The 25,544-nt window shown below is 37.1% G+C and overlaps 1 protein-coding gene across 1 annotated transcript in view; it reads right to left on the bottom strand.

Annotated features, from left to right (window-relative positions):
* Positions 1-25,544, bottom strand: part of LOC127411924 (MAM domain-containing glycosylphosphatidylinositol anchor protein 1-like) — a 288,415-nt gene that overhangs the window by 207,587 nt on the left and 55,284 nt on the right. Inside the window, exon 3 of the mRNA XM_051647835.1 lies at positions 9,350-9,489. Within this exon, the coding sequence (XP_051503795.1) occupies positions 9,350-9,489 (140 nt within the window). The remainder of the gene's footprint in view (positions 1-9,349; positions 9,490-25,544) is intronic.

Raw genomic sequence — 25,544 nt, 5'->3', positions numbered from 1 at the left:
TACTCATGTGACAACATGCACTGCATTAAATAATATTCTTTAACAGTATTTGAACAATCAGTATCAGTGTAAATCTGACAAGATGAAGTGAGGTTTATGCTTAAAACAAGAAAATAAACAATTTGCGAATAGGCTCAGAAAAATAAACTTAAAGGGATAGTTCACCCAAAAATGAAAATTCTGTCATCATTTACTCACCCTCATGCCATCCCAGATGTGTATGACTTTCTTTCTTCTGATGAACACAAATGAAGATTGAAGATTGAAGAAAGAAAGTCACATATATCGGGGATGGCATGAGAGTATACAGTATGATGAGAGAATTTTCATTTTTGGGTGAACTATCCCTTTAATTAAAGATATATTCTCTGAAAACAAGTTTTATTATCTCTTGCAATTTTGCTTCTCAAGTAAATTTCTCTTGTTTTGAGGATTTTAAGATATTTATACTGAAAAACAAGACAAAAATACTGATTAAGAAAATTATGTTTTTGCAGTGTGGCGAATTCTAAATCGCCTGTTTTGACAGTTTCCCTTGCGAAAATAGAAAGTTCATGGCAAATTTTCCACAACCTTGCAGCAAACTTGAAAAAATTCGCCACTCATAATTTTCACATGCAAATCACCTTTGCAGCAAAGGTGTGACATTTGTTGCCAAAGGTTTGCCAGAGGTTCACCACCTACCGGCGAAGAGCTGCAAACTTCTGGCAAACATTTGCAGCGAATCAAAAGCTCATTTGCATGTGAAAATAAAAAGCGGCAAATTTGCTGCAAGTTTGTGGCTGGTTTAAATTTTTTTGTAAAGGTTGGTTTCAATAAATGGTCTAACATTGTGAACGTTTTTAATAAATCAAACTCTTTTAACTAGGAAGACCAAGGAAAATCATGTTTTGTGTGACTTGACCCCTTTAAATAAAGTTTAAAAATTTAAAATCAGCTTTTCAAACATCAAACATTTCTGAAAACATCTCCCTCCCGCTATCATCAAAGGTACAGGAGAGACATCTGGTACAAGTTAAAACATTCTTGTCTCACCCTCCTACTTTAATTAGCTTTCTCTTGTGGCCAATCAGAGGCTGTTAAACAGCATTCCTGTGCAAAGTTGTCTTGTGTAATGCATTAAGATGCCATGCACACTGAGGTGCCAATGAGAAGCTCAGTTTCTGGAACACTCCACCATTGGGGGCTTTACACAACTCATACAGCTCCACCAAACTGCTTTAGTATTCCTTCAGCTCTCTGTCTCTCACCATCACACCCTTCATCCTGGCCTACTGTTCATCTTCCTCTATCCTCTATCCTTAATACCAGAAGTACACGAACTGAAAGGAAGGCATAGAGTAGCAAGATTCAACTTGCTGGTTTCTGTTTGATCTTAAAGGGATAGTTAACCCAAAAATGAAAATTCTGTCATCATTCACTTACCCTCATATTGTTCCAAACCTGTATGATTTTTTTTTCTTCTTTGGAACACAAAAGGAGATGTAAGGCAGAATGGCAGCCTCAGTCACCATTCACTTTCATTGTATGAAAAAAATAAAAAATAAAGAATAAGAATGTCATACGGGCTTGGAACAATATAAGGGTGAGTAAATGATGACAGAATTGTCATTTTTGGCTGAACTATGCTTTTAACTGAATATTTTGCACACAAAAAAAATAAAAGAAGAAGAAGAAGAAGACGACGACCAACAATATTGAGCATGGATTCAAAAAGTTATTTTAAAATCTGTCCATTTACATGGACCATCTGGTCAAATCGATTCTCTTGAATGAATCAGACTTTCCAGTGCTACATACAAGATAAAGGGCAGTTTAGGAGAGTATATTTGATTATTTCCTAAATGTATCGCTTTTCCGAAAAAAAAAAAAAAAAAAAACGACAGTCATGGAATTAGCGTCTAATTCTAAAAAAAATATTCAAAACAAAAACAGAAGGCAAAGCAAAGAGGTGCAATTTGCCACATACCTTTTCATTCACAAAGAAATATTAAAATAACAAAAAACGGTAGGTTACGTCATATAATTTCTCACCTTGGCTAATTTAAATTCTGACTATTTTCCTCCGATTTTACATAGCAACAGAAATGTTTTGACGTGAAGTCAAATGTGTGCAGCGATTCTCTACAGCTTGCATATAAGCCTGGCGTAATTCTCCTCAAGAAGACGGTAAGCAAGGCTGTTTTAATGCACTTCTAAAGTGAGAGCTTCTCACTGTGGGCATGCGAAATGGGAATATCGCAGACTGCTTTTGCAATGTGGGGGATTCGATCTGCTGCAGTCGCGAATTAGGACTACACAAACTGTCAGGATAACTTCAACCTTTCTGACCACTACTTGTTGAAAGAAGTAGCTTGTTACTAGAAAAGCTACACGTTTGTGAATAATGTACTGAAAAATTTAGTTAATGTCAAAATGATCAGGAAATCAACATGCTTCAGAAAGTTAACGTTCTCTGAAATCGACCCTATTCTGCCAAATTACTGACATGCGTCATCACCCATCAGATATTTTTGCATCAATTCATATGTGTTTACCTTTTCCTGTTTTGAAACTGGGCATTATGTGAGCAACCTCCGAGACATGGTTTCTGGTCCCGTGGAAACCAGGAGGTAATTGTGTTCACATAAACAATGGTGAGTGTGATTCGGAGGTTGCCTTTTTACTCTAAAATTACATTTTTACTCCACTGACGGTTAGGTTTAGGAATGAGGTTTGGGTTAAGGGGTAGATTTAATAAAATATGCATTCCTGTTGACTGTATTACATCATTCACAACTTTAAAACACAACTCGCTTTTGGCGCCACTCTGTGGACATTTCACCGAAAACTGGAGCTCACACGTTCAACAACACTTCCAGCTTCGGCCACTGGGGGCAGTGATACGTATTTCCGTAAGCACAGACTGATTTCAGCAGCAAAACTTTTGACCTACTGTCGCCGAATTCACAGTGAGGAATTCATCTTCTCCACTCATTCTCTCTCTTCCTCTTTTCCTTGGATGAGGTTGTTGTATGACCTTGTGAGTCTTGATCAGTAGATGGTGAGGTGTTTTTTTTTTTTTTTTTTTTTTTTTTTTGCCATCTGATCTTTCTGTTTTCAGAACTGTATTGATCCCTCTTCACTGAACTCTCAAGGATGGAAACCAAACCTAGATGACCCCCCTCCCCCCATCTCCATTTTTGCTTCTCTTTGTTCTTCCCTCTCTCTGATCAGGGCCGAAGGTTGCAGTGACCAGCTGTATAAATAAATAATGTGAAGAGCAAGATCGCTTTCAGAAAAGCCATTTAGGCTGCTACTGTGTTACTAAAGGCTGCGCATTTAGCCATTAATGTCCATGTGACAGAAATGCTATAGGATGTGAACTGCGAGTCGTCAACTATAGTTTCAACAACACTAAACCTTCCCAATGACCTTAAACACAATCACTGCTGCCCTGTCTAAGACTGAATGGACTTAGTTTCTCTTCTGTCTTATGTGCACATAGCCAGCTGTGTCTTGAACATTAGGGTGAATTCATGTGAACTAGGCCATTCTTTAATATCGAGACCCATAGGAAAGAAAAATTACAAATGAGATATCTTTAATACCTCCTTAATACCTCTTCACCAAGAGAGCAATGAGATTAAATTGAGAGCAATTGGGGATATTCTAAATAGGACATGACCCGTGTAAACCTCATGTTTAGCTCTTCTAGAGTTGTCTCTAGAGTAAAAATCCCATTCGTTTTCTCCATAGGCTAATTGATTTGTAACTTACAAATCTTTAAATACATACCTACCGTGAGCTCTGAGGTTGTAAATCAATAGTACGTTGAAGTCATCAGTCCACGTTATTTTAACATATTTAAAAAATATATTGATCTAGTGTATGCTTATTATCAGCAATTTTTAATAAATCATTTGATATTTTTCCATTGTTTTTCCTTTGATTACATCTTTTGTTTTTGACCGATTTTCAAATACTGTTTTGCTTCAAATCAAAGTTTGTAACATTGTGATTCACCATAGAGATTGGTTTGGTTCATGGCTTAGAACTCTTTTATTGAGGATTTTATTAAATCCCTATGGAAGAAATGAATAGGAAAATATTTCCAGAAACAAGACGATTGAAAAATGGTCTCAAACTGGGCTCAGATTTGCCAAGATCCCACAGTTTACAATCAAAAATCAGAGATTTTAAATATAACCTTAAACACTTCTCATCAAATTCTTCCAAGGCTAAATTATCTGAGCTAGGCTAACCACATTAATTGTATAGCTCTCTCTACCCTTACTTTTACTATACTGTCAACAATAGTCTCATTTGTGTCCATTTATTTCTCCGAAGGAGTTTAAGGAGACAAAGTTGATTCTTAAATGAGACAAACAGTAACTCAGAACCCCATATAATCTATTGAGCTATGAAAGAGCAACCTCTGAGTAGTAAAAGCTTCAGTCCCACTTTATATTAGATGTCTTTAACTATTATGTACTAACATTAGAATACATACAATGCATGTTGTTCTGGTAAATTCTCACAAGATTCACATTTGCTGCTACTGAGGTTGAGCTAAGGGTAGGTTGAGAAGGGTTATGGTTTAGGGTAAGGATTGGGGAATGGGTTAGGTTTAGGTTAGGGTTAGGGATAAGGTTAACAGTGTAACTACAGATGTAATTAGATGCAGGTACTATAAATGTAAATACAATGCAACAACACATATGTACATATTAAGTACATTGTATGAAACGCTTAAGTAAATATTAATTAAATTCACCTAATATAAAGTGGGTCCAAATTTTCCTCTGGTGATGACTGTCAAAAAGTGGCCCGATTTATCTTAATTGACCCAAAATGTTGCTTATTGCTTAGTAGTTCCTGACTACTTTGGATTAATTTAACTAGCTGTAAGGATCCTAAAAATTCACAATGAATAGACCAGGGTCCTCAGGCATAAACTTTGATCGGATACCACTCTGAAAGTATACTAGCTTAGACCACTATGCCGATCTAGACGGATTTATGGTAGTCAGTGTTGATTTGGTGCTGGTCTAGTTGATGAACTAGCATCCACTTCTCACAAAGAAGCCAGTCTTAACCACATAAACTGTTCAGAGATCATCTGATACATATTTTATACTAAAATATGTCAATCTGATTGGCTGACCACAACATAATTTCCGATAGAGGTTTAAGCATCAGCGTAAAAGAGATTAAAATTGTTTTTGTTGATGAAAGAAAATGTATTCTTTGTTGGCGATTTTAATGCAACATGCAAGCTTTTTCTCATACAATTTCAGTATCCACAGTTGATTTATAAGATAGCAAGAAACAGAGAATGAGAGAGTGATCAGATTGATCACAACTTCACTGTTTTCAATCCAATCTTCAGGAAGAAGGTACACAATCAGTCCGGATAAACAAATAAAATAAAATAAAAAACTTACTCTGATTGGATTCTATGATCAGAGACAACAAAGAGGAAGAGAGCTGAAGACAGATGCACAACAGACCAAGTGATATACGATTGCTATTTATTCATTTAATTTCATGCCTATTCAAGTATCAATCCATCAGTACAAGAGTGATTCTTCAGTTAAAGGAACTTTTCGAACCCCTAAGATGACTTTAAATAACTTTTTACAGTCAACGGTGTTCAAAGGTGAACTTTGGCACAATATTTCTATTTTTGCGTCTGTCCCATACCCACATTTTATAGTAAATTAATAAAAAGTGCTAAAATCAGAAAAGTTTGCACTTTTCCCTAAGAACTTAAAAACAAAGTCATATTTGTTTAAATTCATTTGGCAATTATGTGTACAATTGGTAACTGTATTTTTGTTATTGACTTGACATGATAAATGTTTTAATATTGATGAAACATTTCATTTGTTCAGGTTTTTAAAAAGTCAAAAGTGTCCCTTATTAAAGAATCCCTCACATACACTCATGTGAAGTTTATTAAATATTCTCTAACTTCAAAGTATGGAAGCTGTATTCCTGAGTTTCCTAATTGCTGGACAAGTCTTTTGCCATTTTACTGCCCATAACTGGATATAAAAAACAAAAAACACAACAAATGGGTTCAGAGTGTAACTGCTATGATGTGTATGCGACTGTACTCTGACAGTAAAACACACCATTCTTTTTTAAGACAGCTGACCTTTACTGCCTCTCTGTTAATCAAAGAGAAGAAAAAACATGATGTGTTAAAAAAAAAAAAAAGGATGGGGGGTGTGGGGGGGGTGTGGAGGGGTAGTATCATGTTTTTTTGTTCAGCTGCAGAATGCCAATGCAGAGAGCAACTTAACACTTCTTCTAGGATGCAACACACACACACAACAGAACCCAATGTCCCCATCATCAATGTCCCCTAAATATCTTTACGAGCATTACTGTTACCATCTATACTAAACGCACCTCAACGTTTGAGTGAGTTTGAGTCACAGGAGTAAATTTGTGTTTGGAATGTTTGGAAAGGGAGTGAATTGTCCCCCCCAAAATAATTTGTCAGTCTTTTTATATATATATATATATATATAAAATCAACATTGAAAATAATTTAGTGTAATGTAAAATAAGGTCAGTGTGACTGTGCATATATGGGTTAAAAATAATTTGTCTGCCTTAAAGGTGTAGATTTAGCATAGTAACCTACGGCACTTATTTCAGTAATACACAAACATACAAGATTGGTAATTTGTCAGTATATGTACAGGGCCTCATTCATGAAACTTTCGTAAATATATGAGTAAATTCGGAGTAATTTGCACGTAAAATGTATCTTCCTGAAAATTTTGCGGCAGATTCACAAACGCTTTGTACTTTTCACACACTTTCGTTTGTGAATTCTAAACATTCGTTAATAAGGGGCATGTGCATGTTCATTCACAATTATCATAATCCACGCCCATGAAAACACCACATAAAGGAAGGCACCAGACTGGCTAGTAAATGCTGTTAACATCTATGTGGAACAGTAATGAAATCTTTTTTATAAATAAAGTGCATACACATCATAATATTCTGATTTAGCAATCACACTAACGTATTAAAGAAAGTAAGGACTGACTGTCATTGCATGTTTTTACTGTCATCGGAGCCTCTTTTGTGAATCAAACAGTTCAAAGAGTCAATAAAAATGGTTGACATGAGTGTAAAAAATGTTCAGTTCATGCCGGAAGGAGGATGTCCACCATCATTAACCTTCACTGGTTCAGTACTTGCAACTGGAATAATCTTCAGAGAAATTAACAGAATGGCTGAAGAAGATCTTTGACCGAAATGCTGTAAGATATTACAGATTTGCAAGCTCTATACGACAGTGTGTGGGCATTTTCTATTTTTTTCCACCTGCCCGCAATGTTTTTTATTTATGGGTTTAACAGCATCAGCATTGACCATAACGTGATTTACTGATGCCTATACTAAGTTATTAAAACTTAAATTATAGAGCTCATATCAAATAAAAAACTGTCCAACCAGTCACGTTAGAGGGCATTCATTTTATTGAAAAATCAAACACAAACTGAATCTTTCCTTTATTTAATATTTTTTGTTAAGGTTAATTTTACTCATTTATTTATTAGTAAATTTTTCATTACTTATTTACTCAAATTTAGTCATGGTAGTTAGCCTGAAAGAACACAACACATTCGGATGTCTTACGCATGATTTACATTTAGTAAGCAGGTGTAAATTTCATTCGTACCAACTAACGTTTTGAAAATACGAAAACTTTAATGAATCCGAGAATTTACGTCAGAACGGCTTTACGAACGTTTTACACAAAATATAATTCTGCTCGTGTTTCATGAATGAGGCCCCTTGACCCTAACACACACAATACATAACAGGAGAGCAAAACAAACCAATATACATTCAATGCATTGGTCTTAAAAACACACACACACATATGCACAAATATCCAATCATACAAACACATGCACACTATCTAGTGAAACGTGAAGACCCGGCACCGCAGGCAATACTGGCTGATGGTAATATGCAATATAAATGTTCTTCATTAGTTTATATTCAGACAGTGTGACTATATTCACACTCTGCATTATTACCCTATATTCAGCCTGTTGTCATCGCAATGTCCTGACATTTTTAATGGAAATTTGGATCATGTTTCAGAATAGAAACTTCCTAATTCTGTGCACTCATGCTCACGACTGCAAGAGAAAAATCTGATGGAAATTAAAATCAGATTGGGTCTTTTCCTGATGCAACCTTCAAAGTTAATATATGTAGACAGGTTGTTGAGAGGATGTGTGAACTTGTGTGTGTGTGTGTGTGTGTGAGGGTTCATAATATGTGATCCGATGGCGCAGGACAGAGCGCCTGGGGGAGCCACATTTACATACCTCCTACTGTTATCAACTCACTTTTACTTTATTGTGACGAGGAGGAGGGTTTGGCAGGCCTGTGAGGGTGCACGCCCGGTGCTGAGTCACCTAACCTAAGAGAGAGATAAAGGGGAGCCAGAGATACCAGTTCGAGAGAGAGAGAGACACACGCGGCTATGTGTTTTATGTTATGTTTCAGTTCTTTTATGTCATTAGTTATGTTGACTGTTCTGCCGGTTCCTGCCTCCTCCTTGCCCATCCTGAACCCGTTACACTGGTGCCGAAATCCGGGAAGGAGGAGGGATGCACTGTCGTGGCATCCTCGCCACTGCCGTCCTCCAGGTGAGGATCCGCAGCTGTCCGCCGGGGGACGGAGGAGTTGCCGCCGGTCGCCGAGAGTCGGAGGAACCGCTGCCATCTGCCAGGAAGGGGAGGAGTCGTTTCGTCCACCAAGGGTTGGAGGACTCGCTGCCGTCTGTCCGGGGAAGAGTGGCTGTCGACCAACAGAGGGCAGAGGAGTGGCTGAAGACCAGGTGACGGCGTGTCCGGGGACCGGCGAGCAAGTTTTTCTCTCTCCTCTCTCTCTCCTGTGTCTCTCCTGCTCGCCCTTTCTCTCTGCCTACTCCCTCCCCTCATCGCTCCCCAGGTTCCCAGGAGGCGGGGAGGACCATCGGCTGGCAGAACGACCGGAAGGGCAGCGCCTCCCCTCCAGAGATGGGGGGGAGTAGGCCAGTCCGGATGGTGCCCCAGCCTGAATCGGGCAGGGGAGAAGAGTGTGATGAGGAGGAAGGCGTAGCCAGGCCATGAGGGTGCACGGCCGGTGCTGAGTCACCTAATCAGTGGGAGAGAGACATAAAGGGGAGCAGGAGACACCAGTTCGAGCGAGAGAGAGACACACGCGGCTGCTGTGTGTGTGTGCACGCATCTATGTGTTTTATGTTATGTTTCAGTTCTTTTATGTCATTAAAGTTATGGTGTGGTATATGGTGTGAATGTGTGTGTGCGTTTGTGTTCACCTGTGGCCGTGGGTGTCCTTTGACCAGGCACTGCAGAACTAATGTGTCTCCCTCTCTGATGGTGTAGATTCTTTCACTGATGTTGTCCTCCTTTACCACACATGCCTGGCCAGAATGCACGATCTGAGCATTTGCAGGAGCTGAAGTAGAGAGAGAGAGAGAGAGAGAGAGAGAGAGAGAGAGAGAGAACGATTATTGACGTACTTTTACAATACATTCTGAGGCTGTGGCAGTGGTGTGGACATAATGCAGTGTTGGGGAGTAACTAACTAATAAAGAGGCACACTACAGATAGTTCACCTAAAAAATCTAAATTCTGTCATAAATAACTCTCCAAAAACACACCTCCACAGAACGGGACAAGTCCCAAACAAGTCAAGAAAATGAAGAGGAGCTTGCTATTAAAACAGGTGCAACATCTGGACATTAAATAAAGCATGCAAAAAAGAATATTATGAAAGCCAAAAGATGTGAATATTTTGGTCATGTACGTTTTTGTAAGAAGGATTTATAATTATTTCATATTTATTTTCTGCAAGAAGTGTTTACATAATTTTGGTTATTTTCAGCAAGAAGTGTTTATTTTCGTTATATATATATATATATATATATATATATATATATATATATATATATATATATATATACTTAGCTTACTATTGTCTTTGTTCCATTGCTTTGGGAAGATCTTGAATTTCTTGAGGAAAGTTTATAATAATAATAATAATAATAATAATAATCAGACTAAAATGTGGATAATGTGAAATTTAGCAGTATGTTTTTTTTTTGTTTTTTTTACTTTTTGTTTTTTACTATTAGTTCCAAATAAAGAGAAAATTCTATAAGAGGAAGTATTTAATTCACTGACTGGATTATCCAAAAATAGGCATAACAATATGGTTATTTAATATATAAACCAATTTAACTGTTTTTAAAAAAAAAAAAAATACTATACTGTGATAACTTAATCATGATAAAATTTATCATACGTGATGTGCGATTTTGGTCATATCGCCCACCCCTTATGTCATATAATTTCTCACCTTGGCTAATTTCCTTGACTCTTTATTTTTAAGACTATTTTCCTCAGATTTTTCATAGCATAAAAGCTCCTCTAGTAGACACAAGGCTGTTTTAATGTGATTCTGAAGTGAGAAGCTTCTCACTACGGGCGCGTGAGACAAGAATAACGCAGGCTACTTTTGCCTGTGTGGTATAAAACCCGCAGTGGTCGCGTAATTAGGACTCCACTTCGGGAAAGTTTAAACCTCCGTATCAGCGAAACACTGTAATCATTGGGATGGTGTCACACTGTGCATTTGTGGCATCAACAAAAGGGGTTGCTGACGCTTTGTGTTAATATTTTTACCAGACATTGTGTCTGACCATGTTTGAATTTGTCGGACATTAGGACATTTTATCGGTCAAAAACGGAAACCCTGGTATGTGTGTGTGTGCGCGTTAAATCTCTGAACACGAACATGCATTTTATAAAAAATCAACTTTCACCACTTGTTTTTCTGAATAATAACATGTGAAATTATAAAAATGTGATGGCTTTTATGTAAACTCAGAGTTTATATATGTGCATTACCTGTTGCCGACAGCATTGGTTTAGTTTCTGTGTAAGCTCCAGGTGAGAGCAAATGTTTTTACTGTTATTTAAATCTTTTATTATTATTATTATTAATGCATATTGTTCATTTCAATTTTTTTTCCACCCAAAAGAAAAGCATAACTTGTTGAAGTTAGCTTATTTTGAAACTGTTCTTGGTAACAATTGTAAATAAATCCAAATTTAAATTTCACGTTTGTGTCATACTTGTTACTTTTAACATACGAATAATCAACTACTTGTTTTTTGTGGGTTATTCAACTACAAAGTTACTCGAAAATGCCCATACTAGGCCCCTACTAGGTAGATATACTCTAATGTTCACTCAAAAGCTCCCTCTATAGTCCACCCAGACTATTTATTGAGACTTAGCTGCAAAAACGTCTCTATCACACCACTGCACTGACGTCAAACCACATATGATATAAGTCGACTTCAGGGGAAAAAATGTCATGCTACAAGTGAGTATGTTATTTTAAATACGTATAGCCCTGTGTATAATATAGCCTCTTTACCAACACACTCTCACTGCAAAATCATAAGGATTTGTACGACTTTTCTAAATTAGGCTAATTCGTATGATATCATACGACTGCACTCGTATGAATTCGTACAACTTTCACCACAGCCAATGACGACGCTGGACATCATTTCCATCTAATACTCGACAACTACTTGCTTGTGTCACACACAACAGCTTCTGATCATGTTTACACACTCTACTGATCGGTTAGGTTTAGATAAGGGGTTTGGGTAAGGGCAGACTATTAATAAGCATGTCCTTAACGCATCGTGCATGGAACTCACGCTTACTTCGCATTAGACATCCGGGCATTTGCACGTGATGAAATAGTACAAATTTATACGAACGAAATCGTACGAAATCATACGAAATAGCCAGCTCATAAAATATGTATGAATTTTCATGAGATCGGGTTCTCTTTACATACGTACATATTTAAAAGAATAAGACAATCATCCATGACCTAAGCACACTGAATTTGAAGGAATGATACGTGATATGGATATTTGAGAAGACATTCTCCATTTTCATGTTCTGTGAGTCAGATGTGCATTCAACTAACTCTAGCATCTTTTCCTAACAGAGTTTGTGAGCTGCATGTGGTGGGCTTCGATTTACGCTCTGAGCAGAATTCCAGCTCAGGACCCTTGGGAATACTACAGCCAGCGATCCAGGCAGCTGAGCCCAGCGGTCACTAGCCACTGAGCACTTTGATTGCGAAGAGGAAAAGCATGTACTGCGACAGCCTACACACTGTCAACGATGCGCCCTCGTCACTCATTAGCATTTGAAAACGAGTCTGGGAACAGGAAAAGCTGTGAGGCAGCACAGGACATGTATAGAAATGTGTGAAAATCACAAGACCCTTTTTTTGTGCGTGTAATGGTGTGGTGAGGGCTGAACAGGCGTCAGAGGCCAGTCAGCGCACTGAAATTAATGATGCTCATTAGCGACACAATGAAGCCTGCATGCATGCTAATGCTGTTGACAACCTCCAGAAGAGAATGAATCTCATTCACTCATATAAATCGCTTAACTCAGCAACTTCCATTCCAAGATAACTTCCATTGCTGTTCATAACTTCAGTTATTACCAGAGCTGTGCACCATTCAGAAAACTGAACTAAGAATGCCAGAATTTGCATTGAATTTGAACTGAGGTGGCAAACATTATGTAGAATTGTAATTCAAATTTGAATTTAAGGAAGTAAAATCAAAAGGTAACACTTACAATAAGGTTCCATCATTCATTAACATTAGTTAATGCATTAGGTATCATGAACTAACAATGAACAATATTAACATTCATCAATTTTAATAAATGCTGTAAAAGTATTGTTCATTGTTAGTTCATGTTAACTAATGTTAACAAATGGAGCCTTATTGTTGTGTTACCAACTGAAATGGAATGAAATTCAAAAAACTGCTATAAGTGTTGTTTTTTATAAAAAGATTACATTTTTCTGATTGAATTACCCATAAATATGTTATCATACACACAACAGTGAAACAATTAGTGATATTAATAATCAATATTTGAAATGCTTTCAATTTATCATCCTGATCTCATAAAAATGTTGTGACTGTAGCAACATTTTTGCCAAATGATATTACGTTTTCACATATTGAAGCAGTTCTCAGGGGAAATGTCCACTGAGTGGTGTTAAAAGCGAGTTCAATTTTTTCTCAAACAGTTGAGGTTTTGAAAGTTAATGCAAGTTTTAAATCAACAAAACCAACCACCCTACCCTAAACCTAACCGATAATGTCATAAAAAGAAAATGGAAAATGGAAAACACAACTGCAAAAGCAGCTACGTCATTTTGTGATGCTTCTGTGACACTTTAGATCATGGATAAAGAACACATTATTTCTCTAACAATTTACCCCAAAGTCTCCAAAATGGAGCCAAATAACATGAAGCAAGCTTACAAGAGGGAAACCTTAAACAGAACATCCAACAACATCCCATGGCATGCAGCCAATTCATTTCAAATTCCAAATTCGGGTTCAGACAAGTTAAGCTCAGGTCAACAGCATTTGTGGCATAATGTTGATTACGACAAAAATTTATTTTGATTTATTGAAAATCTGGGTCCCAGTGAGGCACTTAGAATGGAAGTAAATGGGGCAAATCCGTAAACATTGTTTCAAAAGTATAGCCACAAGACATAAACAATATGCATGTCAACATGATTTTAGTGTGATATAATTGCTAACTAACTTTTTCTGTGTAAAGTTATATCCAATTTTACAAATTCATTGCCATGAAGATGTAACGCTGTAAACCCCTTAAACCTTAAAATGACAGTAAAAACCACACTTCACATCTAAAATAATAAGCAAGAATTAATGTGTTTTTACTGTATAAAATTATAAGTGGCACCTTTCTACCTTTAAACCCTCCAAACATCGGCCCAATTCACTGCCATTGTAAGAGCCTCACTGTGTAAGTGCTCTTTAAAGAAAAGGAGGGATGAGTCTAAATGCTTTTTTGTGGTAGTTAACATTATGGGCATATATAGGGGCAGTGGTAGCTCAGCGGTTAAGGCTCTGGGTTACTGATCAGAAGGTCAGGGGTTCAAGCCCCAGCACCACCAAGATGCCACTGTTGGGCCCTTGAGCAAGGCCCTTGACCCTATATGCTCCAGGAGCCATGTATCATGGCTGACCCCAGCCTAGCTGGGATATGTGAAAAAGAAGAATTTCACTGTATATGTGCAAATGTGTGATAAATATAGAAGATTATAATTAATTATTATGTGTATTTTAATTACTTAATAATGTCTACATTTTAACAGTTGCATCTGTTTGAAACAAAGGGGCCATAAACTCAGTGCAAACAACAATTGATTAAAAGTGAACCATTGGAACAGTTCTGGGGTCTTTTAGGGAAGTCTTAACACTATTGTTCTTTAGGGATATCAGAACAGAACACAGACAGACGGAACTTTGGGTTAAGATTCAGAAAAGCAATGCTACACGATCGTCATCAATAAACTCTTTTCTCCACGAGCACTTGGTTTTGCTTACTCTTTTTTATGTATTAGAAGAACTCTGATACATTGGCGAGTCACTTGATATCTGGTAAGCCAAATACGAGAAGATCTAACACTACAAATGCTGTTGATTGAGCTTAACTTGTATTGAACCCAGAATATTCCTTTAAGTTCTGAATTTTGCACAACCCCATAACAAAACATACATGTATGCCTATTATTTAGTATTCTTTCCTTAAAAAGTTAATGAATGAGTTAAACTGTGGATTACAAAAATTAAGATTTAATCAATTTGACAACCCTAAAATAAATTCACACTTTTGGTTTAATTGGTTTAACAAAGCAAAACCGAAATCTGTCCTAGCCCCCACTGCTGCAGTACCCCTAGTTGGGAATCACTATGCTTAAAATATCACCTCAAACCACTTCAAAATAACCCTCACAATATAGTTTTAATGGCATTTTGCTACGGCTTGGTGTGAGTGGCAAGAAAATAGCGTGAGACTCTGTGTGTCTCTGTATGGATGTGCGTTAGAGAAATTAAAAGTGTGGCCGATAGAGAGGTCTACTGACAGTCAGAGCCAATGAATTTCTCCATGATGTGATTATTATTGATTTGTTAAGTGCAAGGTGTGTGTATGTGTGAGTTCCTTGTGTTAACTGCTGCGGGTACACCACATAATGTGTGTATGGCTGGACCTCACAAACCCACTTACCCTCTCAGCAGTTTTCTCTGTGTGTGTCATGTGTGTGTAAGATTGTTGGACACTCTCCTCCACAGCGGTAAAGATCGCCCGGTGTCCAGGATGAGCTCTCTTTAACTCTGCACGGGGGTCAACATCTATCACTGTCACACTGACCCAGTGCATCACGGGATGAAGACAAACCACATCAGCATGCAGCAGCAGTCTCTCAGCAACAGAACACACTCTGGGTAGGCTACCGTTAGGAACTCGAAACGTCAAAGAAAACTGTAGCAACCTCAGTCTAGTCTGGATTCTTAGATTCCTGTCCTGAACACAACATTAAAAAGGCATGATTTAAGATAACACTAGATTGCTACTATCTCTGTTCCAAAACCTAGTGAGTTGCCTTGCTGTCTACTCTCTACATAGGTAGTTACCTTCTAAGGGAGCATTCTATCTGAAATGGAACCTCATAAGTGTTTGATTTGGTTTGCTAGCTATCTGATCATAACAATGTAAATGCCCTGTAAAACACATTTGAGATGCATAGCAATCTAATCACGAAGGAGGTGGTTTGAGACACATACAAGATGCAACTCACACATGTAAATGCATCTGGTTGTTCAGGCAATGTAATCTTTACTCCTCCTAAATGGAACTACGTATGGTCAAAGTCCCTTTCAAGGCAAGTCAGTCCACTCAGCCTCCATCTTTGGAATGCTCCAGGGGAGCTATTTTTCTATGTAAACAAGCGACATAGAGTACAGCTCCTATCTACTTGACTGGGGAAAGACCGAAATCTCCAAAACAGTTGGTCAAGATTACAATCAATGAACATATTTAAAATCAGCAGTAATATCTGACCACAATGGTGTCATAACTTTTGCTTCTTTTGCTCAGATCACGCTAAAAAATTCAGCTAATGGTTCAGATAATGCGCATACACGTTCTTGAGTTGATTGACAGATGTCTGTATCTAAGAGGTGATTGGCTCTTTTACCTGTAAGGCAAGACTTCCTTTGCTACATCCGCTGGCCATTGGGCATTCCAATTTATCCCATTCATTTTGATACCAGTGGTCCATCTCTGCTAAACTGTCTTTGGTATGCCCACCAAGTGTGTTATGTCATCATGGCAACAAAGTTGAAAATTGGATATAACTTTACACAGACAAGGGTAGTAAGCGATTTATCACACCAAAATCATGTTTACATGTATATTGTTTACGTCATCTGGCTATTCTTTTGAAACACTGAGTAATTTTACATTTACGGATTGGCCCCATTCACTTCCATTGGGTGCCTCACTGTAACCCAGATTTTAGCTTTTTTTTTTTTTTTTAAAGAAAAGGAGGGAAAAGTCCAAATACTTTTTTGTGGTAATCAACATTATGCCAAAAATGCTGTCGAGTGAGCTTTACTGGTATTCAACCCGGAATATTCTTTTAGTAAAAATTATGCAAAATACAGCTTCATGGCTTGTAAGAAATATTTCTGGCCGCTACATTTTCTCAGCTCACCTGCTTGTCCGAATGTATGATGGTGAATTCTGGGAAAGCAGTAACTCTGCAACAACTACCATCTCTCCATTTCTACTTTTTCTTCTATCAGCCCTGTCCATCCATCCATTTACCCATACAACCATCCATCTAAATCTGAAACAAACAAGGTTTCTCTTACTCTCTCTCTCTCTCTCTCTCTTTCTTTGTGAGTTATCAAACTATTCTCAAGCTAGCGAAGGGGAACAAGCCGGGGGTGGGGGTGGGGGGGGGGAGGTTAGAGAGAAACAAAACAAATGGAGAGCGGCATACAGAGATGGAATATAAAAACAAATCAATATGACACACTCACACACACACACACACACACACACACACACTCAACTGAACACAGCAAACCAAACACATACAGAGAGTCACAAAAAAAGAGAAAGAACGTGATACTGCATATGTGGAAACAAGAGTAAAAAATATATTACATACTGTTGCAGAAATGAGAATGAAATTATATGATTATAGTAAATTAAATAGGGCATAGTCTTAACAGGAGGCATGTAAGGAAGTCGTGTTGGAAGCTACTTAAAAAATGTTAAGCAAACCATTATGTTAAACAGAATTGGCACTATTTTTAATTATCATGATATATCCACAATTAATTACTGAAAATATGAAATTAAGCAACATTGCAAATTTCGCAATAATGCACTTTTATTTGGTCAATAAGTTCCCTAAGGAGTTTGTCAGACTAATTTTGCGATCCCTCAGTGTCTCATGAAATCACGTTACTTACCTAGATTTTGCTAAACGATTTTCACATGACTCTTTGTACGCATTGTGTAAGTTTCCTGTTGAAATGAACTCCAGAGGCGCTACAACAACGAAAAAAGCACAGATTATCAGATCATAAACACTTAATGTTCACACTTATAGCACATTATTTATGAGGCAATACATTTTAACATTTGCATTACGTAACCAACTACATTTACATTTAATTACATGGTAACTCAACTGATAGAGCGTTGCACTTGCAATGCAAATGACCAGTGTAGAGTCCTGAAGTGCACACGAGTCAACATGTGACTCAAAAGTGCCAGAGAAGCACCACAAAATGACGCGGTTGCTTCAGCAATTGCATTTTTCATCTCACATTTGCTTTTATGACACTATCGGTTAGGTTTAGGTTTAAGCTTTAGGGTAGGGAGGTTGGTGAGATAGATTTAAAACTCGATAGAGCATCATCTGTCTGGGAGAAAATTTAGCTCGCTTTTAGCACCACACAGTGGACATTTCATCTCAGAACTGCCGCGATACCTGTAACGAACAGTGTAATATAATTTTGCAAAAATGTTGCCACGATCACATAATTTTCATGAGATCAGAATGCAGTTGTGACAGCGTTAAACAAGAGGTTTGATCGTCTGATTTACATGTCAGTAGCAAAAATGGTGTCAGGGTTAGTTAGCCTGAATCAGTTCAAACTGTCCACTGTCTCTCAATTACTATGAGGTCATTCTGTAAAATATGCATGAATAATAATTTTAAAAAAAAGATTTAGTAAGGCTGAAAAATATCAAGATATACTGTATATTGTTAGGTAACTTATTCTTTTTTCAGAGTAAACTAGGAAGATTTTAATATTTAAAGACCCCAAACAACAAGATGGAAAAATGCAGCACTCTGAGCAAATTACGCCCAACAAATGAGGGCAGATGTGAAGACTGCAGGTTTAACTGATAACCTGAGCTGCTTTGTACTCCTGCACCCATGACCAGCTGGGAATATTCCTGCAGCACTTCTGACCGCCTTCAACTATTGCTCAAAGTTTTCTAGAGCAACTCCTCTTTCTGTTCTGTTTCATGCACACGCTCCACACATAAATCACAGTTGAAATGCTCCTGCTGAGGAGTTTCAGCACATCTACTGTTTCGCTCACTTCCTGGAGCCACACACTTTTTCCTCTATCCTGCATCTCCCAGTGTCCCAGGAGAGAAAGGGAATTATTCATCCTTCAGGAACAGAACGGCACATCTATGAGATCCTATTAAGATCCTTAAAGGGATAGTTCATCAAAAATGAAAATTCTGTCATCAGTTACTCACCCTCATGAACACAAAAGGAGAATTTTTGACAAATGTACTGGTCAATTTTTTTCCATGCTACTACAAAGAATGGGGACTGGAGTTGTCAAGCTTCTAAAAAGGAAAGCGTTTTAAATATGTAAGTCTTTTGAAGTCATCTGATAGTTTTGTGTGAGGAACAGACCAAAATTGAAATCATTATTCACTGAAAACCTTGGTATTCACCCTTAATCTCTGTAGGGTAAGATTATCAGTGAATAATGTCTTACATTTCAGTCTGTTCCTCACATAAATCTATCAAATGACATCAGAAGACTAATATACTGTGTATATATAATTTATAACACACAAGTCGTATGGACCACATTTATGATCCAATAAATGGGGCTTTTGAATCCATTTTGAAGCTTGAAAATTTCAGTCCCCAAAAAATCTGAAATTCCTCATAATTTCTCTTTTTGTGTTCCACTGAACAAAAAAAGCCATTCCGGTTCAGGACAACATGAGGGTGAGTAAACAATGACAAAATTTCCATTTTCATTTTTAGTTAAACTGTCCCTTTAAGAGAGATTGGCCATCAGGGAAAGGACTAATCTGACAGTGTTAGTCATGTCAAGGATGTTTTATTGAGTGTTTACTATTGTGAGATGCTGATAGCTTTCACTGTGGCTCAATACGGATCAGCCCTCCGACAAACATGACTATTGGCAAAAACAACCACTAATGCAGAAGGCATCTCTTCAGAACAAACATCTCTGGCAGTCAGAGGAGCAGCACTGAATCCGGCCCAGAGCTGGGCAAGATTTCTAAGTGTCTGTGTTGTATGTATGCATACTTGTGTGAGGTAAAAAAAAAAAAAAAAGAAAAGAAAAAAAAGAGCAAGAGTGAGGCCACAGATTCTGGTGTCTATTTGAAGAAATAGTTGAAAAGTTAAATTAAAAGTCCAAGTATCTACCCAAAAAATACTTGAGTGAAAGTAAAAAAGTATTCACATTAAATTGTACACAAGTATTAAAAAAGTAAAAAGTAACTTTTTTCTAGCTAGAATGAAATCAAGAGAGGGGATTTGATTTGTTTGTTAAGTAGCCTTTTTACTGTCTCCAACGACTGTCATATTTCTCCCCCAGTGGCATTCGCAACCTGGTCATAGAATCATTTTACAATAACTACAGTTTTGCAAAATGATTTTTATGTGGCATGTTGTATGTAACATGGCAGTTTCCTGGTGGAATTACCACTGGAGGTGCTAAAACAAAAACAACTTATTCACTTTCACACAAATCATGAGTAAAATGGCAGATTATCACTTCATAAACACTTACTTTTCACCCTGTTCCTCACACAATGCTATCTTATGACATATAAACACTTTTACTGTAGCGCATGACTTGTTTTAACATTTGTATTACATAACCAACTACATTTATAAGATGTGTGGTCAAATTGTGCTGTAGCTCAACTGATAGTGTTGCAGATACAAAGGACTAAGGTCCTGAAGAGCACGCGAGTCAACACGTGAGCCAAAAGTATCACAGAAGCACCACAAAATGACGTGGTTGCTTCAGAAACTGTTTTTCACGTCACATTTCCTTTTTATGACACTATCGTTTAGGTTTAAGTTTAAGTTTAAGTTTAAGGTAGGGAGGGAGGTAAGGGTAGGGAGATCGCTTTTGTTGATTTAAATCTCGATAGAACATTTACCTTAAAACCACATCTGTTTGGGAGAACATTTCACTCACTTTTAGCACCACACAGTGGACATTTCACTTTGGAATGCCCTGAGACGTGTAATGAACCGCATCATTTTATTTTCAAAAACAGTTACACAATGTTTTTCTCACTTCGTGCTCATAGTTTTGAATGAATACATCACATTCAGTCGGGCGGTCACATATGGTCTAGTCGCACAAATATTTAAACATATCCAAAGCCCAAATCAGATCCGAAATTCCGCCTTCTGCAGATGGTCGGAACTCCACACAGCCGCCATGCAACTCTCCATTTGAAATGACTGACCTCTGGTCTGTCATCTGTCGTTTGTGGGATGCAGAGAAAAGGTGGCTTCAATCCAGTAAGACGAAAGAAAATTATCTGCAAAATGTACTTTTCAACTTGAAATAAAATTGTAAAGAGTAAAAAGTACAATTTTTTCTTTGGAATTGTAATAAAGTTAAAGTACAAGAATTTTGTTTAAATTGCACTCGAGTAAATTACAAATCCCAAAAAATAACAAGTATAATACTGAAGTATTTTTACTCAATTACTTTTCACCCCTGCTAATCAAATAAGCAATTTTGACAATGACTATGTGACTCCTTTGTACAAAAGTCAGATTTCTTGTGGAGTTCATGACAGCTCAAGTACATGCTTCTATTAAAGCAAAAGCACAAAAAAAAGTTTTTGTTTTTTTTTTCAACTTTTAACTCAAATTGTTATGCTTATAATATATTTTTGTAATACAAAAGGCAATCGTGAAAACATGTTTCATCCAACTTCAGAAAAAAAAACTAAATACAAATGTGCCAAAATGAGGCCTAATATTACATTTTGTGTTTTGTTATGGTGTCAATTCGAGAGGTACCTTGTGGCCCAATAGCAGTCCTTGTGGTTAGAGGCCAATGGCAACTTGCATCAACACTGCACACTATCAATTTAATGATTAACTTTCCCTCAACCCTTTTCTCACTGTATCCCAATGTTTGCTATGTGCCCAGTCAATGCTTTGTTATCAACACAGGACTTGACAGAATTTATTGACTGGCAGACTATATGCTGACAACTGTAATTTTTCTCAAAAGACTTCAAAAAACATTTTCTTACCTAAGGCACCTTTCAAAACAAATAACTGGACTCTACTCGTGTGAGCTATACTTATATATATAAAAAAAAAACACACACACACACACAGAAAGATAAATAACTAACAGCAAGAAAAAAGCTGTAAAATCGTCTGAAGTTGCATCAAACAATAATACTGTGATTTGAGAGAGATCCTACAGAAAAAGGACAATGAATGTATATCAAGTCAGTGAAGTTTACACAGGGCTAATGTATGTAAAGTCAACACAAAACACCATTTTTGAAGACAAAAACAAATGTATGAATGGAGACGTATTTATGATTATTTATTTATTTATTTATTTTTTTTAATTTTTTAGAATTACTCTTGATGTCTATTTAATGTGTATTGCTAAAAATTAAAAGGGCTGTGTATATAACTCTTTTTAATGTGCTTCATTGGCACTGTATTACAGTAAATAAACATACGCAGAGCTGTGAGGATTTTCTGCCCCTGTCAGGGCAAATAAGAGCCCCTGAGAGATGTGAGAGAAAAACGACGGGGAGGATGTGAGCTGAAATAGATTTGCAGGATCACTACTGTGACGGTTTTAGTGGCAGTGACAGAAACTGATTAAAGGAGCGCTATGGAGAGGAAAAGAGAGAAAAGTGAGATCGTTATCCAGGAACTAATCCTGTTCTTATCCCTCTCTTTTCATCCCTCCATCACAACCCTGATATCACAGCGACACTCATAAAACCATACTATATTATAAAACATATAACATGTAAATCACATCCAACTACACATAAGAATAAGGGGATGAATCCCACAATACCTGTCAAGAAGATATCCAGGTCATATTTTACCCCAAAATCAAGAGAAAAAAAAAAATTTGACATTATGTTTTGCTTAAAGAAAATGAAGCCTAAATTTAAGAAAATGTTTTGTTTTTTGCATTATGACATTTTTAGTTAAACATATTATATATTTTAGTTTTATTATTAAATTTGAATATTTTGAATATATATAACTTAAATATCTTTAATTATTTATTCAAAATGAAGCATATTTTCCGTTCCGTAATGCAAAATATAACATTTAATTGAACTTATAATAATAATTATTAGTAGTAGTAGTAGTAGTAGTAGTAGTAAACTCAGCAAAAAAAGAAACGTCCTCTCACTTTCAACTGCTTTTATATTCAGCAAACTTAACATGTGTAAATATTTGTATGAACATAAAAAGATTCAACAACTAAGACATAAACTGGACAAGTTTCACAGACATGTGACTAACAGAAATGGAATAATGTGTCCCTGAACAAAGGGGGGGGTCAAAATCAAAAGTAACAGTCAGTATCTGGTGTGGCCACCAGCTGCATTAAGTACTGCAGTGCATCTTCTCCTCATGGACTGCACCAGATTTGCCAGTTCTTGCTGTGAGATGTTACCCCACTCTTCCACCAAGGCAATTTCAAGTTCCCAGACATTTCTGGGGGGAATGGCCCTAGCCCTCACCCTCTGATCCAACAGGTCCCAGACGTGCTCAATGGGATTGAGATCCGGGCTCTTCGATGGCCATGGCAGAACACTGACATTCCTGTCTTGCAGGAAATCATGCACAGAACGAGCAGGATGGCTGGTGGCACTGTCATGCTGGAGGGTCATGTCAGGATGAGCCTACAGGAAGGGTACCACATGAGGGAGGAGGATGTCTTCCCTGTAATGCACAGCATTGAGATTGCCTGCAATGACAACAAGCTCAGTACGATGTTGCTGTGACACACCGCCCCAGACTACGACGGACTCTCCACCTCCAAATCGATCCCACTCCAGAGTACAGGCCTCGGTATAACGCTCATTCCTTTGACGATAAACGCGAGCCCGACCATCACCCCTGGTGAGACAAAACTGCGACTCGTCAGTGAAGAGCACTTTTCGCCAGTCCTGTCTGGTCCAGCGAAGGTGGGTTTATGCACATTGGCGACATTGTTGCCGGTGATGTCTGGTAAGGACCTGCCTTACAACAGGCCTACAAGCCCTCAGTCCAGCCTCTCTCAGCCTATTGCGGACAGTCTGAGCACTGATGGAGGGATTGTGCATTCCTGGTGTAACTTGGGCAGTTGTTGTTGCCATCCTGTACCTGTCCCGCAGGTGTGATATTCGGATGTACCGATCCTGTGCAGGTGTTGTTACACATGGTCTGCCACTGCGAGGATGATCAGCTGTCCTTCCTGTCTCCCTGTAGCACTGTATTAGGCGTCTCACAGTACGGACATTGCAATTTATTGCCCTGGCCACATCTGCAGTCCTCATGCCTCGATGAAGCATGCCTAAGCCACGTTCATGCAGATGAACAGGGATCCTGGGTATCTTTCTTTGGTGTTTTTCAGAGTCAGTAGAAAGGTCTCTTTAGTGTCATACATTTTTATCACTGTGACCTTAATTGCCTCTGTAAGCTGTTAGTGTCTTAACGACCATTTCACAGGTGCATGTTCATTAATTGTTTATGGTTCATTGAACAAGCATGGAAAACATTGTTTAAACCCTTTACAATAAAGATCTGTATAGTTATTTGGATTTTTACAAAATGTTCTTGAAAAAGGGACGTTTCTTTTTTTGCTGAGTTTAGTAGTAGTAGTATTTATTAAATAATTCAGTTTTGATACATTTTTTATTAAAAATGTATAACTCTATGCTTATTTAAAAAAAATCCTTGTATTACAGTAATTGTTTGTACATTACTCAGTTTAAAATAATACATATCAACAATGGAATTAATGGAAATAACAAAAAAATAATAATAATAATAATAATAGGCTGCATTACGGAAATAAGAATTTGGGGTTGGAATCGGCTTAATCGTGATGAAAATAATATCACAATGCTTAAAATCATAATGGTCCAACAAATAGACTTCATGTTTTTTATATAATATAATGTCTTGATTTTGAAAATGATTTGAGGCTGAAATGTGACCTGGAAAAATTTCTGTGAGAATGGCCTAATGAGTGATGCCTGGTTACACTGTCAAAGTAAAATGCTTTTAACTCCCACAGACCCATAAAGCAAAACCAACACTTGCAGGTACACAAACATCATTGAAACAATACAAACACCTCTCAGCCCAAACACATCCAAATCTCCCACAAGCAGATGCACAAACACATGTAATCAGTGAGGCCCATATTGGCACATCTCAAACAGCCTGTGTTGAGTCAGTGTGAGGGTGAGTGGATCAGAACACGCCTGATCAAACAACATGTTCAGTGCAGACAAACAAGGGTGGACTAACAAAGAACACGAAGTGGCTATGGAGAGAAATGCAGTTTAAAGCCACATTTACACCAAGAAGCTTATGAATTTAACATGACAGACTTCAAAACAAAAGAATGCATTTCTGTTTGTTTGTTTGTTTGTTTGTTTGTTTGTTTGTTTGTTTGTTTTCATTCACATACAAAACAAACCGAAAGAGTAGACAAACAAAAAGTTTGTCACTTCATATCAGAATTAGATTTTGCTTGTCCACAATGCAAAGAGAACACTGTAGCCAACCTTTTAAAAGAGGTTTGTTATTTTGGCTTATTTTATTTTATTAAATACTACATTTATTTAATAATAATAAATTAATAAGAATACATATTAATATAAATAATACATAATAAATTAATAATTTATCATATAATGATTTTAAATGAATTCTAATAATAAATGTATTTTAAGAAATAAATTAATACATTTATTACTTTAATTTCTAAGTTATTATGTGTATAAATTGTATTTATTTTTATTTATTTATTCATACATACATACATATTATTTTATTTGGTTTATTTTGGCTAATACAGTATATGTAGTACTCTCAGCTCCTTTTAACAATGTTTAAGTGTGTAATTTTTTCAGGGTGTAATTTTACATCTACGTTAAGTAAATAATTTGTAAGATGATTTCTATCAAAATGTGTAAATATTGTGGCTCTGTGGTGCTATTAAAATTGTATTCTGTTTGTTTGA

Source organism: Myxocyprinus asiaticus, chromosome 21 (assembly GCF_019703515.2).
Source record: "Myxocyprinus asiaticus isolate MX2 ecotype Aquarium Trade chromosome 21, UBuf_Myxa_2, whole genome shotgun sequence".
NCBI lineage: Eukaryota > Metazoa > Chordata > Actinopteri > Cypriniformes > Catostomidae > Myxocyprinus > Myxocyprinus asiaticus.
The sequence above is the reverse complement of the archived record's forward strand: the minus strand, read 5'-3'. Positions and strand labels throughout refer to the sequence as shown.